The sequence below is a fragment of the Rhinoderma darwinii genome (genome assembly GCF_050947455.1).
Source record: "Rhinoderma darwinii isolate aRhiDar2 chromosome 1 unlocalized genomic scaffold, aRhiDar2.hap1 SUPER_1_unloc_14, whole genome shotgun sequence".
In the NCBI taxonomy this organism is placed as follows: domain Eukaryota; kingdom Metazoa; phylum Chordata; class Amphibia; order Anura; family Rhinodermatidae; genus Rhinoderma; species Rhinoderma darwinii.
Genome location: NW_027461650.1, coordinates 111,090 through 131,536, shown reverse-complemented (window position 1 = coordinate 131,536; position 20,447 = coordinate 111,090). Strand labels below are relative to the sequence as shown.

Below are 20,447 nucleotides of genomic sequence, written 5' to 3'. Positions count from 1 at the left end.
GTTACGGCTGAAATTACTGTGCTGTTTTCAGGAGAAAACAGCACCGTAATTTCAGCCGTAATGGCATGTGCAGGCGTCTTTTGCTGCGTCCATTACGGAAGTAATTGAAGCTGGTTTTCCATGGAGTCCATGGAAAACGGCTCCATTTACGTCTGAAGAAGTGACAGGCACTTTTTTACGCGCCGCCTTTTGACAGCGGCGCGTAAAAAAAAATGACCGTCGGCACAGAACATCGTAAGACCCATTCAAATGAGTGGGCAGATGTTTGCCGACGCTTTTGAGCCGCATTTTCGGACGTAATTCAATGCTAAAACGCCCGAATTACGTCCGTAAATAGTGTGTGTGAACCCAGCCTTAGTGACGCCCCGGCTGCTAGTGCTGCATTGTTGGGTCACTTAGGAGACCCAGCGATGCAGCTGAAAGCGGACCGTCGGCCATGAGAAGTTCGCGGGGGGGGGGGGGCCCAGTAAGAATTTTTGCATCGGGGCCCATGAGCGTCTAGCTACGCCCCTGACCAGAGGTAAATTTGACCAAAGATTTAGATGGAGAAAAGTAAGGGATCCAGAACACTGAGACCCATGAGGGAGCGATAGTAAATCTTTAGTTGGTAAGGTATGAGGAGATCCAGGAGAGGGCCAAGTCTGTGATGTCAAGGGACTAGAGAATTTGTATCAGGAGGGTGTGATCGACTGTGCCGAAGGTGGTGGACAGGTCTAGAAGGAGGAGCACAGAGTAATGTAGAAGCAGAGGACAGGTCTAGAAGGAGGAGCACAGAGTAATGTAGAAGCAGAGGACAGGTCTAGAAGAAGGAGGAGCACAGAGTAATGTAGAAGCAGAGGACAGGTCTAGAAGGAGGAGCACAGAGCAATGTAGAAGCAGAGGACAGGTCTAGAAGGAGAAGCACAGAGTAATGTAGAAGCAGAGGACAGGTCTAGAAGGAGGAGCACAGAGCAATGTAGAAGCAGAGGACAGGTCTAGAAGAAGGAGGAGCACAGAGTAATGTAGAAGCAGAGGACAGGTCTAGAAGGAGAGGCACAGAGTAATGTAGAAGCAGAGGACAGGTCTAGAAGGAGGAGCACAGAGTAATGTAGAAGCAGAGGACAGGTCTAGAAGGAGGAGCACAGAGTAATGTAGAAGCAGAGGACAGGTCTAGAAGGAGGAGCACAGAGTAATGTAGAAGCAGAGGACAGGTCTAGAAGGAGGAGCACAGAGTAATGTAGAAGCAGAGGACAGGTCTAGAAGGAGGAGCACAGAGTAATGTAGAAACAGAGGACAGGTCTAGAAGGAGGAGCACAGAGTAATGTAGAAGCAGAGGACAGGTCTAGAAGGAGCACAGAATAATGAAGAAGTGGGGGAACAGGTTTAAAAGGAAAAGCACCAAGTAATGTGGACGATGGAGGACAGGTCACGCTTTACAGAAGTCTGTGTGTAAGATGTGACTGCTAAGTGATAAGATAATGCAGAGATCCTGCACACCCAGCACAATACATGCTGCTACCTCACACTAAACTACCAGGACATACACACTGTATTGGTGGGATGTTCTGCGCATGCACACTGGTCTGGCGGGACCTTCCGCGCCTGCGCACTGGTCTGGCGGGACCATCCGCGCCTGCGCACTGGTCTGGCGGGACCTTCCGCGCCTGCCCACTGGTCTGGCGGGACCTTCCGCGCCTGCCCACTGGTCTGGCGGGACCTTCCGCTCCTGCCCACTGGTCTGGCTGGACCTTCCGCACATGCTCGCAGGACTGGCGGGACCTTCCGCACATGCTCGCAGGACTGGCGGGACCTTCTGCACATTCACACGTGACCGCTGGTTCCCATTAACCATGGTTAGTATCTGTCTTTCAGATGTGAATAAAGTTACTATCCGGTAAAATAATCTACAAGGAAAAGGGGAATACTATAATAATTAAGAATTTTAGATGTCTCTGAAGATCCAGGATCTCTGAGGTAACTTCTAATATCTGTAAAAACTTATATTAGGGGTGTATTCATTCATAAAGGGCATCTGTCACATTGACCACCAGTCTGATCTGTTGGCAGCAAATTATATAGCAGGAGGACCTGAGCAGATTGTGTCTCTCCATTCACTTCTATAGGAGCTACGGAAACCGCCTAACAAGGCCACCCAGAGGTGGAGCCGCATCTATCAGACATTTCTGGCATATCCTGGGGAGAGTTGTCCGTGTTGGGAATACCCCTTTATTCCATGTGGTGACGGCTCTGAGAAGATGTTTCTCTCAATGATCAATAAGTGAGGTTCTGTATGTCACACATGATGTCCCCTGTATGATCTCCATCTTCTCCTTTCTTCATAAAGACGTCTGCAGTACTAGATCCTCCAGATCCTCCAGTTTTCTCATCTTCTCCTTTCTTCCTAAAGACGTCTGCAGTACTAGATCCTCCAGTTCCTCCAGTTTTCTCATCTTCTCCTCCACAACGTTCCTTCTCCTGAATGACCCACCAAGGATGGACAAGCACAGGAATGAGATGAGCAGAAGAATATTAGACTTCACCTTGGAGATCATCTACCTGTTGAGCGGAGAGGTAAACTTTTCTACATTATAGAACAAGTCCCACATAGGGAAGGGACAATACATAATAGGAATAATCCAGTGTCCTGTATAACAGCGTCCAGATCTTCCAAGTGACGTCAAGAAGCTGAAGATCAGCCACCAATATGGTCAGTTATGTGTCATGTCACCAATGCAGCAATAGTAATGTTGTAGAGCAATGAGAATGACCAGGAACCAGGAGGATCAGGATGACATCTATATAGAAACATAGGAGATGACGGCAGGAGGAGAGCACATGGTCCATCTAGTCCCCCAATATTATTTCCTTTTTAGTTTTGGCCTCGTTCTATTTTCTCAATGTCTTTTTGTAGGTGAGGTCTCCAGTATTACAGATGTGGGGTCACTAGAGCTCTATACAGCGGGGTCACAATCTCCCTCTTTCTACTGAGGGGGGAATACTGTGTTCAGTTCTCTAAGTGTCTCTCTCCATACACAGGAGTACACAATAGTGAAGAAGACATCGGGTGACTGTACGACTCCCATCATCCATGAGTCAGGAGGATGGAGCAGTAGTCAGAGCCCCATCACAGAGCCTCCCCCTCACTCCCGGATACATGAGAAGAAGATCTTAGAACTGATCTACAAGATGACGGAGCTGCTGACTGGAGAGGTGACACTGCTGGGAATGCTGGGAAATTCTCCAGTAACAGCACTGGAGGTGTCTGGGTAATGACTGTATCATTGTGTGTGTCAGGTTCCTATAAGGAGTCAGGATGTCACTGTCTATCTCTCCATGGAGGAGTGGGAGTATCTAGAAGGACACAAGGATCTGTACGAGGAGGTCATGATGGAGGACTACCGGCCCCGCACATCACAAGGTGAGAAGAGACAGATATATATTGGCATTACTGTGGGCACAGGCTGGACTGGCGGTCATGTTGAGGCCTTAATAGCGTCATGTGCAGTACATATACACGTGTGTACAATGACATGTAATGTAGGAGCTCCACAATTTCGGCTCCTTTTACATCACATTAGATCCCTGTGTTTCGTGCTGCCGGCTGCTCATAACTCTGCATTACAGGTCACATTACATTGTACAGCGCTGGCGGCCGTTCTGGATACAGGAGCCATGAAGACGAGCAGGACGCGCTGTCTCCTAATGCAGAGTTATGGGCAGCCGGCAGGGTGGACTATGGGCAGTCGTGCTGTAGTCAGAAGTAAACCTGGTAATACAAGTCATGTAGAAAGACGATTATCGGCACACTCCGGCAGTATAATAGTTTCCTATATAATGTCAGTATAATCGGAGGTTCTCTTTAATATTACAAGTTATGGGCACTAGATTCTGGAGATGGGACGGTGATCCAGGGATTTATTCTGATTTCCAGATTTGGAGTCGGGGAGGAGTTTTCCCCTAATGAGACAATTGTCATCCACCTCATGGGGGTTTATCTTCCTCTGGATCAACACGGTCGGATTATAGGTTGGTCTTGATGGACTTGTGTCTTTTTTCATCCTTAGTAACTGTAACACAGAATGTATGAAGCTAAATTTACCACGAATATAAAGTACAACGTGTTCTGAAAAAACAATCTCACAATGTCTTGGATAAGTAAAATCTTATTCCCACTTATGATACGTCTCCACATGGCGTAAACACGGCGGAACGTCCAAAACTCATTTTTGGCGCGACGTGTAGATGAGATTTGTTAAAATCTCATCCTCATTGCTACTACTGTAATACGCTGCAGATTTTCTCGCAATTAAATACTTTGCAGAAAATCTGCATCTTATCAGCCCCGTGTGCACATACCCTTAAAGTAACACGTCAGATTTGAGAAATGGTTCTCTTAAACAGGTCAAAAATAGGCCATGGATTCCACTCCCAGAGGAGTCCCTGACATCACTGTCCATATATGGACAGAGACGTCAGGGGCTCCCTCTAGAAGCACAATTTCCAGCCAAGTTGACGGCAACGCTCTGGCAAATGATTCCGCTCCTAGAGGGAGCTTCAGTGGCGCTATCTACAGGGGATGAGGTGCTATCTGCAGGGGTTTGGCATAAGTTTGATTAAACTAAGGGGGAGATGTGCCGGCACTTGTGGAGAGAGCCGGCGGACAGGAAAGTACAACCCTGTTCCATTCTGCCAATATTTATTTATGTGACACCTGCCCAGGGCATCAGGAGTTGGAAAGTATATAGCCATGTCGTGAAGGGGTTAATTAATATGTATAGAAAATATTGCCTACAGAGGTGTACACAGCCTTTAAGAGGCTAATAAGCAAGTGACACCCAGACCATTTTTGGTTGCAGGTAACTAAATAGAGGCGTCCTGTGTCCCGCCACTTTCATGTGTATCCGCGTCCACAGAGGGCAGATACAGGTAAATACTATGGTGGAGCAGGGAGCCAGTTACGCCCCGCCGTTCGCTCTGGTAGGGCACAGTCTCCTTTAGGCCGGCGGCTTACAAGGTGCAGGAACATCGACACCGGTAGTGAGGACCTCAACATTGTAATTCCGGCTCTGATCAGTAAACATAGAAGTGTAGAGAGAAGTGTCTGATCTATAGACAGATATACAGTAGTCATGTATTCAGTCCCTGTGTGTTTCCTACAGATGGATCCAGTAGGAGAAATCCACCAGAGAGATGTCCCAGTCCTCTGTATTCCCAGGACTGTCCAGAGGAAAATCCCAATGTCCCAGAGAATCATCAGGTAGATGAAGCTGAGCCGTATACCAGATCTATATAGGGGGGTGCGGAGCTTTTCGGTCCTGCGGTCATTAGGGATGTCACGATACCAGAATTTGGACTCCGATACCGATACTTCGTGTAGTATTGCGATTTCGATATCAAAACGATACTTTACCAGCAGTAATAAAAAAATAATAAAAAAGTTCTTCCGTTTTCTGATGTGAGACGCGAGGCGTGATGATGAATGTAACCTCCATGTACCTCATTAATAGTAATTAACCCCATCATGTTTCTCAGTCATAATGGGTTAATGTGTGAGGTACATGATGGGGTTAATTACTATTACTGAGGTACATGGAGGTTAAATTCATCATCACGCCTCGTGCCTCACAATAAGTGATAGAAATATATACTGATAGTACACAGGCATATATCTATACACTGATAGTACACAGGCATATATCTATATACTGATAGTACACAGGCATATATCTATATACTGATAGTACACAGGCATATATCTATATACTGATAGCACACAGGCATATATCTATATACTGATAGTACACAGGCATATATCTATATACTGATAGTACACAGGCATATATCTATATACTGATAGTACACAGGCGTATATCTATATACTGATAGTACACAGGCATATATCTATACACTGATAGTACACAGGCCTATATCTATATACTGATAGTACACAGGCATATATCTATATACTGATAGTACAGAGGCATATATCTATATACTAATAGTACACAGGCATATATCTATATACTGATAGTACACAGGCATATATCTATATACTGATAGTACACAGGCATATATCTATATACTGATAGTACACAGGCATATATCTATACACTGATAGCACACAGGCATATATCTATATACTGATAGTACACAGGCATATATCTATATACTGATAGCACACAGGCATATATCTATATACTGATAGTACACAGGCATATATCTATATACTGATAGCACACAGGCATATATCTATATACTGATAGTACACAGGCATATATCTATATACTGATAGCACACAGGCATATATCTATATACTGATAGTACACAGGCATATATCTATATACTGATAGTACACAGGCATATATCTATATACTGATAGCACACAGGCATATATCTATATACTGATAGTACACTGGCATATATCTATATACTGATAGCACACAGGCATATATCTATATACTGATAGTACACAGGCATATATCTATATACTGATAGTACACAGGCATATATCTATATACTGATAGTACACAGGCATATATCTATATACTGATAGTACACAGGCATATATCTATACACTGATAGTACACAGGCCTATATCTATATACTGATAGCACACAGGCATATATCTATATACTGATAGTACACAGGCATATATCTATATACTGATAGAACACAGGCATATATCTATATACTGATAGTACACAGGCATATATCTATACACTGATAGTACACAGGCATATATCTATATACTGATAGTACACAGGCATATATCTATATACTGATAGTACACAGGCATATATCTATATACTGATAGTACACAGGCATATATCTATATACTGATAATACACAGGCATATATCTATATACTGATAGTACACAGGCATATATCTATATACTGATAATACACAGGCATATATCTATACACTGATAGTACACAGGCATATATCTACATACTGATAGCACACAGGCATATATCTATATACTGATAATACACAGGCATATATCTATATACTGATAGTACACAGGCATATATCTATATACTGATAGTACACAGGCATATATCTATATACAGATAGTACACAGGCATATATCTATATACTGATAGTACACAGGCATATATCTATATACTGATAGTACACAGGCATATATCTATATACTGATAGTACACAGGCATATATCTATATACTGATAGTACACAGGCATATATCTATATACTGATAGTACACAGGCATATATCTATACACTGATAGCACACAGGCATATATCTATACACTGATAGCACACAGGCATATATCTATATACTGATAGTACACAGGCATATATCTATATACTGATAGTACACAGGCATATATCTATATACTGATAGTACACAGGCATATATCTATATACTGATAGTACACAGGCATATATCTATATACTGATAGTACACAGGCATATATCTATATACTGATAGTACACAGCCATATATCTATATACTGATAGTACACAGGCATATATCTATATACTGATAATACACAGGCATATATCTATATACTGATAGTACACAGGCATATATCTATATACTGATAGTACACAGGCATATATCTATATACTGATAGTACACAGGCATATATCTATATACTGATAGTACACAGGCATATATCTATATACTGATAGTACACAGGCATATATCTATATACTGATAGTACACAGGCATATATCTATACACTGATAGCACACAGGCATATATCTATACACTGATAGCACACAGCCATATATCTATATACTGATAGTACACAGGCATATATCTATATACTGATAGTACACAGGCATATATCTATACACTGATAGCACACAGGCATATATCTATACACTGATAGCACACAGCCATATATCTATATACTGATAGTACACAGGCATATATCTATATACTGATAGTACACAGGCATATATCTATATACTGATAGTACACAGGCATATATCTATATACTGATAGTACACAGGCATATATCTATATACTGATAGTACACAGGCATATATCTATATACTGATAGTACAGAGGCATATATCTATATACTGATAGTACACAGGCATATATCTATACACTGATAGTACACAGGCCTATATCTATATACTGATAGCACACAGGCATATATCTATATACTGATAGTACACAGGCATATATCTATATACTGATAGTACACAGGCATATATCTATACACTGATAATACACAGGCTTATATCTATATACTGATAGTACACAGGCATATATCTATATACTGATAGCACACAGGCATATATCTATACACTGATAATACACAGGCTTATATCTATATACTGATAGTACACAGGCTTATATCTATATACTGATAGTACACAGGCATATATCTATATACTGATAGTACACAGGCATACATGTATATACTGATAGTACACAGGCATACATGTATATACTGATAGTACACAGGCATATATCTATATACTGATAGTACACAGGCATATATCTATATACTGATAGTACACAGGCATATATCTATATACTGATAGTACACAGGCATATATCTATATACTGATAGTACACAGGCATATATCTATAAACTGATAGTACACAGGCATATATCTATATACTGATAGTACACAGGCATATATCTATATACTGATAGTACACAGGCAGATATCTATATACTGATAGTACACAGGCATATATATACATACCAGTATATTAGCCTGTGCACTGATAGTACACAGGCAGCTGTTAGGACATACCTCAATATGCCCTAACAACAGGAAATATGGTAGGACAGCCCTGGGGTCCTTCAATGGACCCTGGGCTGTCTGCCCATATATGGTATGTCCCTCAATCGCGTCACAGGGATTCCTGCGATGCGATCCAAGGGGCATCTCCCTTTCTCCTGAATGCTGCAGTCCGCTGTGATCGCAGCATTCAGGGGAATAGCGGCGGAGATGAGAGGTTTCTCTGATCTCCGCCGTTATAGAGCGGGGCTGCGGATGCGTAATACAACCATTGCCCCGCTCCTGACATAAGTGAGAGCGCGGTCAGCATGAGGTGATGCGGCCGGCGCTGCACTATAATAAGCGGCGGTGCAGGCACTGAAGACAGAACATGGGGGTGTTTTGCAGCGCGCCCGCCATGTTCTGTCTTCAGTGCCGGCAATCATTAGTGCAGCGCTGGCCGCAACGCATCATCCTGACCCCGCGCACTCGTCATGACTCAGGAGCGGGGCAATGACTATCACACAGCCGCAGCCCCGCTCTCATACATTCATGTGTTACTATACTGAGCTGTGCGGCCGCAGAGCTAAGTATCGAAATACATGACATAACGGTATCTAAACAGTATGGAAGTTTCGAGGCATCGTGCATCCCTAACGGTCATAGATGTGGTCATAGATTTTGGTGGTTTCTTATGTTGATCTGTTAGATTCTTCGCACTCTCTGCTGTATTGTACTGAATTGTTACATATGTGAAATCAGGGGGAAGATCTGACTATTATTAAAACAGAGGATGAAGAAGAAGAGCGAGTGAGGGTCGATCAACCGTGTAAGAGTGAACCGGAGGAGGAAATTCCAGGAGGTGTTACCAGAGGTCAGTAATAATGAATTTAGAAAGTGAACTCCGTGGTTTATTAAGCAGGACCTGCTGTGTTATTTGTTGTTGTTTTTTTAACCACATTCCTCCCCTTATACTTGGCGTCCTCCAGATTCCAACGCTGTCATTTTCTTTTTTGCCCCCCTCCATGTTGTTCCACTACAGCCCTTACTCCGTTTTGCACCTAACATATGCGTGTTGTAATTAAAGGTACAAAGAGGAGACACCATCTCTCCTCAGTAGGCGTTGCCTCACTTTTTGTTGTGACGCTGTCCAATCAGAGCGGACCGCTTCACAGCGATGCAGAAAACCTGCTGATTTTGTGAAATTTCCTGCAGGTCTTTTGCATCGCTGTGAGGCTGTCCACTATGATTAGATAGCGTCACAGCAATGAGCGAGTCAACATCTACTGAGGAGAGAAAAGGTCTTCTCCTTTCTGTTCTCTTTAAGGTGGGGTTCCTCCTTAGTTCTACATTACAGTAACACGTCAGGCAATGTGTTCTACATAGTGCAGGACCTGAGGGAGCTGTGACTGCACATAGAAGTTCTCTACAAGGTGTTCTATGAATCCGGTCATGCACTAGGCTTAGCATCAGATTTTGGGGGGCAGCGGCTGCGATTAACAGCTGCACTCTAGGCCGAGATCTAGGAAAGCTCAGTTCAACCACTTACAGAGAATGTGTCATCAGAAAATGATCTATTGTTTAAATCAATTTTCGTTTAAACATATTTTTTATGATTTTTTGGTGCGTTTTTTTTATATTATTTTTTTGTCTTTATCTAATCTTGCAGTTTGCCCTCTGGCCAATGAGTCTCATAGTAGACTGCTCCTTACAGTTCTCAGCAGTCATCTCATTATCATCACAGGCAGGATTACACTGACAGGTAACATCTATATATGTAGATAACAAAGAATCCACCATTCATAATAGACTGACCCTTCCTGTTCTGTAGAGATCATTTCTCAGCACTCATCTCCTTATCATCACAGGCAGGATTACACTGACAGGTAACATCTATATATAGATAATACAGAATCCACCATTCATAATGGACTGACCCTTCCTGTTCTGTAGAGATCATTTCTCAGCAGTCATCTCATTATCATCACAGGCAGGATTACACTGACAGGTAACATCTATATATAGATAATACAGAATCCACCATTCATAATGGACTGACCCTTCCTGTTCTGTATAGATCACTTCTCATCACACCTCTCATTATCATCACAGGCAGGATTACACTGACAGGTAACATCTATATATGTAGATAACAAAGAATCCACCATTCATAATAGACTGACCCTTCCTGTTCTGTAGAGATCATTTCTCAGCACTCATCTCATTATCATCACAGGCAGGATTACACTGACAGGTAACATCTATATATAGATAATACAGAATCCACCATTCATAATGGACTGATCCTTCCTGTTCTGTATAGATCATTTCTCAGCAGTCATCTCATTATCATCACAGGCAGGATTACACTGACAAGTAACATCTATATATAGATAATACAGAATCCACCATTCATAATAGACTGATCCTCCCTGTTCTGTAGAGAACATTTCTCAGCACTCATCTCATTATCGTCACAGACAGGATTACACTGACAGGTAACATCTATATATAGATAATACAGAATCCACCATTCATAATGGACTGACCCTTCCTGTTCTGTATAGATCACTTCTCATCACACCTCTCATTATCATCACAGGCAGGATTACACTGACAGGTAACATCTATATATGTAGATAACAAAGAATCCACCATTCATAATAGACTGACCCTTCCTGTTCTGTAGAGATCATTTCTCAGCACTCATCTCATTATCATCACAGGCAGGATTACACTGACAGGTAACATCTATATATAGATAATACAGAATCCACAATTCATAATGGACTGACCCTTCCTGTTCTGTATAGATCACTTCTCATCACACCTCTCATTATCATCACAGGCAGGATTACACTGACAGGTAACGTGTATATATAGATAACACAGGATCCACCATTCATAATGTACCATCTCATTATCATTACAGGCAGGGTTACACTGACAGGTTACACCTATATATATATATATATATATATATATATATATATATATATATATATACTATAGAACAGGGTATAGGAGCGGCACTGTGTAGATAGCCAAGAAACGGTTGGTGCTAGCTTCAAAAATTAAGGAGTGACGTACTCCTCATACATATATCCAAGAAAAGAGACTAGAAGCAGCACTCAGCAAAAAATGTGAATTTATTCACCCAACACAGCCCTGTGTTAGACAACATATAGGCTAAAACGGCCAGAAAGATATAACTGACAATAGCTGGACGCAATAGTACAATCATGTAGAGGCTGAAAAAGCTAGCACATACCCTGGGACATGATAAGGAGTGCAGGAGATCAAAAAAGTGGATGGATGAATGAACGCCTCGACGCGCGTTTCGCCCTGTAGACCGGCTTCGTCAGAGTTATATCTTTCTGGCCATTTGAGCCTATATGTTGTCTTTGGATGCTTCTAGCTTCACTTTTCATGTATTGCTATATATTTTGTAGGCAATGATAGACCTTATTGTCTATCTCTGCATATTGTCATAATCAGCTGGTAGCTCTATACTACGTGTGGGCCTTATTACCTTATACCCATGGGTTTATAATTCTGTCATATGAACTATCTGAGCGTGGTTTGGTCATCCTTGTATGGTTGACTCTGTTTGTCTATGGTCTATGCCATCTGACCCTGCTGTATATATCTCCGTGTATGATGTATCCCATCTTTTATTCCATTATATGTTATTGGTGATTATATTTAATAAAGATTTTTTGTACTTTTGTATATCATTCAGTATACTATTTCTTTAAGGGCTATGTCCCTTCATGGTTCGCTTCTAGGTTGTCTACTTGCAATAAGGGACCCCAGCATACACCATTTTTTGGTGTGAGGTTTTGTTTAGGTTGTCTCAGCTTGAAGAATAGGCCAATGTTTTTGCAGTATTTAGAAAATCTGAGGAGAGCATATATCAAAATTGCCTATGCATCTAATTTGGGGTGATAATGGAGCATTTATCTTCCCTCTTCCATAAAGTAACTCACCTCTAGTGATGGCTCTAGCTCTGGCATAAGCTCTATGTAGGGACTTTTTAGGGTACCCACGTGCGCAAAATTTGTCAAAGTTTGTCACATTCAGATTGGAAGGACTTCTCATCGGAGCAGTTTCTTTTCGCTCTGAGATACTGTCCTATGGGAATACCCTTTTTCAGGGCCGGAGGGTGGAAACTTTCCCAATGTAGGAAATTGTTGGTAGCAGTAGTCTTCTGATAGATGTCGGTGTGCACACTGCCACCAGGGTCCAGCGAGATTTTGAGATCCAGGAAATTAATTTCTTTCTCGTGTATTTCGTAAGTGAATTTCATGCCTATGTCATTGATGTTGAGAATCTCCATAAAGTCCAAGAAAAGTGATTTGTCCCCATCCCAAAAAATAAGAATATCATCAATGTATCGACCCCAGAATAAAATGTGACAGGTAAAAAAACATAAATCATCCGTGAAAACAAAACTATCTTCCCACCACCGTAAAAAAAGATTAGCATATGTGGGTGCACAAACTGTGCCCGTGGCACTGCCTTTTATTTGATGGTAAAATTCGCCATCGAACATAAAATTATTGTGGGATAAAATAATTTTAAGTAGTCAAATAATGAATCCATTGTGTGCTTGGAACTGAGTGCCCTTCGTGCTCAAAAAATATTGAACAGCAGTTAAACCAAGATCGTGTCTAATGTTAGTGTATAGAGATTCAACATCAATGCTGGCTATTAAGGTGGTGGCTGTAACAGAAATCCCCTGGATCCTGGTGACAGTGTCCTTAGTATCTCTAAGATAGGGGGCAAGGCTGTGACAAAGGATGAGAGCATCTTATCTACTTATAACTAATCCCTTGCGTGAGGTTATCGTTCCCCGAAACGATAGGTCTGCCTGGTATTGGACGAGATGTTTTATGAACCTTAGGCAAGGCGTAGAATGTTGAAAGGGTTGGATTAGGATTAAACATTCTTTTAAACTCATCCTGTGTGATGAGAAACTGTGATTTTGCCTCCGAAAGTAAGGAATGTAATTCACTAGTGAACTGTTCGGTAGGATTTTTTGCAAGAATGGTATAAGTGGACACATGATCTAAAAGTCTGTGGACCATAGATGTGTAATCATCCCTATCCATAACGACAGTGTTACCCCCCTTGTCAGATGGCTTAACAATGATGAAAGAAAGTATGTGGAAGAGGTCCTCCAGCTCACCTGACACTTGATGTGTGTGTCGTAGTCATCGCACGGGCTCTCGTGTCGGCACACGTTGGGTATAGGCAGGTAAAGGCAAAGGGCTGAGTCCAGCGATAAGAAGATAAAATGGAAACTAATTCCGAGTTTACTAGAGTTTCAATTTAAAAGGTCCAATAGTTTGGAGTCCTGGTGTGCAAATAGAAGGATATGACGGTCCAGTCTTGGGGCCTACGCGTTTCAGACGTTGAGCACGTCCTTAATCATGGCTGTTTTTGACATATCCTTTTGACATGGACCTTTTAAATTGAAACTCTAGTAAACTCGGAATTAGTTTCCATTTTATCTTCTTATCGCTGGACTCAGCCCTTTGCCTTTACCTGCCTTAACAATGATGGATTCATTCTTAGAGAGTTCATCCAATGCAACCTGCTCCATATGACTGAGGTTACCAAAGACTTTGGATTTAGCGTATTTTAACCCTCGTAGATCTGCACTGACAATCCTGACAAATATGTCGATGTGGCCATATTGGGAGAACGGTGGTTTCATGTGTGACTTTGGTCGCAAAGACGAGAAAGGACCCGTGGCCATAGTAGCTCCAAATTCATTTTCATTAAGAAGTGCTTCGAGGTCAGTAAGAGTCCTCAATTCATTGGGAGTATTTGGAGTGTTCGGAGAAGGGTTAACTTTAAAATGTTTAAGTAGAGCTAACTTCCGTGCAAATAAATGTAGATCTTTGGTCCAAGTGAATTCGTCATAGCCAGGGGTGGGAGGGTATGAAAGGCCTTTCTGTAGAAGCGCCATCTGATATGGGTTCAGTTGGAAAGAAGATAAATTATATATCTGCATTCTGTCATTTTTAGTCATCAGGTCCCCTGACTTCAAGTCCCTCAACTCACCTGATTCCAACCCAAATTGGGTGGTCCTAAAAAAGGAAACAGAGTATTTAGAGTAGATGGACTCTTCCCAGTGCCACTTGACACTGTAATGCTTGCTCCCAATGGTCCAGTGTTCTTCCCCGCTGTGAAGGGGGTGGTAACCGTATTGGTCGTGAACATAGTGGGTAAAGCATAGGAGGAGGAAGAAGAGGGAGCCGACATGGGTACTCTGGATGGATTTTCTTGGCCAGGTTGTATAGGGCATATTTGTTTATTTACTTTAAGAGGTAAAAAGGTTCTTTTTGGAGGATTATATCTCCTGTTATTGGTTTTTCGCTTTGTCCCCAGTCTCTTATCCTCAAGGGATGGCCTAGGGTCATCTGTACCGGAGATATCAGATTCAGAGTAGTCAGTAGATCTAATTTCACGATGGATAACAGGGTGTGTGTGTTTACGGAATGAATACGCTTGTCCCGTTTCAAAGTCTTTGCGGTCTCGTATATATTTACGGTGTTGCGTTCCTTCATTTCTCTTTGCAGGCTTTCCATATTTCTTTGTAGTTTGATTTCACAGTTGTTTTATTCGGATGTGGTACTGAAGATTTTAATATCCTCAATTTCCTTTTGCAACTGGAGGTTAATTTGATCAAAGGCACTTTTTTCAAAGTCCAAGGGGTAGTGAAGCATGCGTAGAGAATTATCGGTTAGAAGGTCTTCCCACCCTTTAAGGATGTGCGCCGACTTTTTGTGCGCAGGCGCGCCCTCCTGGATTTCTGATTGGTGCAGTCCATTGGCCATTCTGATTGGCCTTACGACCCGCTCGTCTCACTATTGACGGCCGGTCTGTTTAGCCTCTTTTCATTGGGTCCCTGCGGACCGACGCCCACTGTCATGGCGGACCGAGGCTTTAAAAGGGTGTGGATCCACAATACGCCGTCAGTAGCCCCATATGAACCCCTGAGGACGCTACGTTCGTAGCGAAACATGTCGGGGGGGCTTCTCGCTATGTTTTATACGCAATGTCTCACTGACTGTCAGCCGCTGCTATGATCTTGTTTTGCAATTTCAGCGTACTGCAGACGCTGTCTAAACACTGACCCATTACACTGGACTGACTGTTTGCATCTCAGCACGCAGATCTTCTACTGCCAGTGAGCATTGGCTCGTTTTTAAACGAGTGTCGTTTTGTCTTTGATCATTTACTTATTTAATCATACCCAATAAAAGTTATATTTTATCTTATTGAATACTCCTGTATCTGGCTGGAAACAAGGGCAACCCTTCTCTATTTTGCCTAACCGCAGATTAGTTTCACTTTGTTACAGTGTTGTGCCTGCCAGCCAGCGGGGTCTCCCTTTCCCTTTTTTGCTATAAAAACCACATCAAAAACCTCTTGATTACACTTGATTTTGCGTGTTTGTGTGTGTGTGTGTGTGGGGGGGGGGGGGGTGCTTGCCGCTGATTCTTCAAAAGAGCTGATAAGCGGCTATGAAGTATCAGCGGCGCGCGTTAACACTCCGCTCTGCCCCACACACAGCTCTGCAGGCACGAGAAAAGTGTTAAAGGGATCGTCCAGTAAAACATGGCGCCGCACCTGTCCTCAGGTCGGGTGTGGTATTACAGCTCTGTCCTATTCACTTCAATGGAGGTGAACTGCAATACCAGACACAACCTGAGGACAGGTGCGGCGCTGTGTCTCCAATCCGGACATCCCTTCTGTCCTGAGATGACCCGACGGGGGAGGAGGGTGTCAGAGCCACCCACCGCCATCACTGCAGACAGAACCACAACTACGGCATGAGGGCAGGGCACTGTCTCTTGTTATGGACAGATTTATAGTCACGTGAACCCCGTCTGATGAACCGGTAACCTAGGTCCGATCACATGACAGAGGGGGATCACCAAAAACCCTGTGAACCCTCAGCCCATCAATCCAGCCCTTTCCTGGTTATATCTGCTTCTGGGAAAGCTGGGTGACCACCATTACCCCTCCTACTGGAGTGTGAGAGGTTCATTAGTCACATCCCCAAACATACTCCAGTAGGAGGGGTAATTGTCGTCACCCAGCTTTCCCAGACCCCTGAACGGTAAATCTCTCTAGTTGTGCTGAGACTGTTTGGGAATGTGACAGGGGTCTGGGAAAGCTGGGTGACCACACTAACACCGGGCATATTATCACCCAGCATTCCCAGGACAGTTACATCATGTGTCCTTTATACAGAGTCTCCTGCACGACTACAGGGGGGCCGTCGGGTGTGGGGGGGGTCACGAGAGCGGGGGTCTGTGAGATAGAGAGTGGGACAGACACACACATCTTACATGCAGTGCAGCTGGTCTTCATGATGGCGCCTGCTCTCTCCCTGCAAACAGCTGCTCTGCTGTGTGACTCTGACCTGCGTCTGCGCAGTACAGAGCCAGAGAGCAGATACAATGGACGGGAGCCGTTCATTGACTCCTATGCATTGTAGCTGCCGTATTCCATCTCTGTATGTGTCGTTAATCAACACATACAGAGATGAAAAAAAAAATGGTAGCCCCCATAGAGAAGAAAAAGAAAGAAAAAAATAAAAAGTACAACACAAATAAATACAATTTATTTTAATGACCTACTAAAAGCAATATTATATAAAAAATAAAATTTTCCGTGACACCTTAAGGACGCAGCCTAGATTTTTCAAATCTGACATATTTCATTTTATGTGGTAATAACGTCGGAATGCTTAAACCTACCCAAGCGATTCTGAGATTGTTTTCTTGTGACACATTGGGCTTTATGTTCGTGGTAAAATTTGGACGATATATTCAGTCTTCATTTGTGAAAAATTGCAAAATTTTGAGAAAATTTACAAGAAATAGCATTTGTCAGAATTTAAATGCATCTGCTTGTAAAACAGACGGTTATACCACCCAAAATAGTTACTAGTTCACATTTCCCATATGTCTACTTTAGATTGGCATCGTTTTTTGAACATTCTTTTATTTTTCTTGGACGTTACAAGGCTTAGAACATAAACAGCAATTTCTCATATTCTTAAGAAAATTTCAAAAGCCTTTTTTTGAAGGTACCAGTTCAGTGCTGAAGTGGATTTGAGGGGCCTATGTATTAGAAACCCCCATAAAACACCCCATTTTAAAAACTAGACCCTTCAAAGTATTCAAATCAGCATTTAGAAGTTTTTTAACCCTTCAGGCATTTCACAGGAATTAAAGCAAAGTGGAAATGAAATTTGCAAATTTAATTTTTTCAGCTGAATTTCAATTTTATTCAATTTTTTTCTGTAACAAAGAAGGTTTTACCAGAGAAACACTACTAAATATGTATTGTCCAGATTCTGCAGTTTTTAGAAATGTCCCACATGTGTCTCTAGTGCGCTCGTGGACTAAAACACAAGCCCCAGAAGCAAAGAAGCACCTAGTGCATTTTGAGGCCTCTTTTTTATTAGAATATATTTTAGGCAGCATGCCAGGTTTGGAGAGGTGTTGAGGTGCCAAAACAGTAGGAATCCCCAAAAAGTGACCCCATTTCGGAAACTACACCCCTCAAGGAATTAATTTATGGTTGTTGTTACCATTTTGACCGCACAGTTTTTACACAGCACATATTTGAATTGGGCTGTGAAATTAAAAAAATGAAATTTTTTCCAATAAGATGTCATTTTTGATAAAAATTTCTTATTTTCACAGGGAACAAAATACCCCATTTTGTTGCCCAATTTGTCCTGAATGCAGCAATACCCCATTTGTGGTGATAAACTGCCGTTTGGGCCCATGGGAGGCCTCAGAAGGGAAGGAGTGCTGTGTGTTCTTTGGAGTGCAGATTTTGCTGGATTGGTTTTCGGGTGCCATGTCGCATTTGCAGAGCCCCAGAGGTATCAAAGCAATGGAAACCCACCAGAAGTGACCCCATTTTGGAAACTACACCCCTCAAGGAATTCATTTATGGGTGTTGTGACCATTTTGACCCCATAGTTTTTTCACAGAACTTATTTGAATTGGACTGGGAATTCAAACAAAATTAATTTTTTCCAATAATATGTAGTTTTGGGTGAAAATGTCTTATTTTCACAAGAAATAAAATACCCCATTTTGTTGCCCAATTTGTCCTGAGTGCGGCAATGCCCAATTTGTGGTGATAAACTGACGTTTGGGCCCATGTGAGGCATCAGAAGGAAAGGACCACCATTTGGCCTACTGAAGCTTTTCTGGTGCTAAGTCATGTATGCAGAAGCCCCTGAGGCACCAGTACAGTTGAAACCCCCGAGAAGTGACCCCATTTTAAAAACGACACCCCTTAAGACTAGAGGTGTAGTGAGCATTTTGACCCCACAGGTACTGTGTAAAAGATAATGCGCAGCAGATGGTGCAGAGTGAGATTTGCAATTTTATATATATATATATGGCATGTCAGTGTCCGATATAGTGTGCCCAGCATGCGCCACCGGAGATATACACCCCATAAGATGTAATGTGGGTTCTCCTGGGTACGGCAATACCCTACATGTGGCTGTTATCAGCTGCCTGGGCACACAGCAGGGCTCAGAAGGGAAAGACGAGGGGGGATAAGCTGTGCGGAGTGCATCAGGGTAAGTAAAACTGGGGTAGATTAAAAATCAAGGGATGTATGATCAATTTTAAAACAATCTTTTATACAGAGCTCTGGTTTTTCAGGACACGTGTCACATTGGTATATTGTGTCCCTCCTTATCCCCCTCTTATAGCAGACTCTGCACCCCTTTTGACTCTTTCCCTTTCCACCGGTTTTGGAACTTCTCCTGGAAAGTGTTGCCCTGGTACGATGCGTGTGGCCCCGCTTCCAGAAGTACTGGGTGCCCCCCCTTCCTGGTCCCTAAAGATTAGTTTCTTGATAACCACCTCTTGAAATTCCAGGAAAGTTCCCGTCTGGCCTGTACATCGACGTAGCACGTAACGCATTGTACAATGCCATCTGTATGATGTGCCCGGCCAGCTTCTTATACCACACCGCATGGCGCTGTAGGGCTTCAGGACTTGATTTGACAAGTCCATCCCTCCCAAGTACCTACTGTAGTCCAGGATGCAGTCTGGTTTGGGGGTGGCCTTTCCTTCATGTATCCTAAATCTGTAGGTATACCCTGATTCACTCTCGCAGCTCATACATCTTCACGCCATACCTTGCCCTCTTATCCGGCAGGTACTCGCGGAATTGAACCCTCCCTTTAAAATGTACCAGGGACTCATCAATAGAAATACAATTCTCGGGGGTGAATGCTGGGAAAACCGGGCACTGGCACGGTCTAATAGGGGTCTCCGTTTATACAAACGGTCAAAACTGGGGTCATCTCGGGGTGGGCACGGCTCATTATCAGTATAATGTAAGAAGCAAAGTATTGCCTCATTTATTTATTTTTTTAGGTTCCAGTTCAGTTCTGAAGTTGCTTTGAGGGGCCCATATATTAGAAACCCCCATCAAACACCCCATTTTAGAAACTAGACCCCTCAAAGTATTCACAACAGCATTTAGAAAGTTTATGAACCCTTTAGGTGTTTCACAGGAATTTAGAGCAAAGTAGAGGTGAAATTTACATATTTATTTTTGACAGAAAATCCTTTTTATGCAATTTTTTTTCTATAACACAAAAGGATTTACCAGAGAAACGCAACTCAAAATGTATTGCCCAGATTCTGCAGTTTTGAGAAATATCCCACATGTGGCCCTAGTGCGGTAATG

General features: G+C 42.5%; 1 protein-coding gene across 3 annotated transcripts in view; it reads left to right on the top strand.

The window, feature by feature from the left end:
* The first annotated feature begins 2,365 nt into the window (after positions 1-2,365).
* Positions 2,366-20,447, top strand: part of LOC142669043 (oocyte zinc finger protein XlCOF7.1-like) — a 72,477-nt gene continuing 54,395 nt past the window's right edge. The window contains exons 1-6 of one of the 3 annotated variants that reach the window (XM_075847101.1): positions 2,371-2,550; positions 3,016-3,189; positions 3,274-3,397; positions 5,139-5,236; positions 9,453-9,564; positions 10,360-10,452. In XM_075847101.1, the coding sequence (XP_075703216.1) occupies positions 2,473-2,550; positions 3,016-3,189; positions 3,274-3,397; positions 5,139-5,236; positions 9,453-9,564; positions 10,360-10,452 (679 nt within the window). In that variant the 5' untranslated portion in view covers positions 2,371-2,472. Of the gene's footprint in view, positions 2,551-3,015; positions 3,190-3,273; positions 3,398-5,138; positions 5,237-9,452; positions 9,565-10,359; positions 10,453-20,447 lie in introns of all 3 variants that reach the window. The other 2 variants (XM_075847103.1, XM_075847102.1) reach the window with 2 other exon arrangements.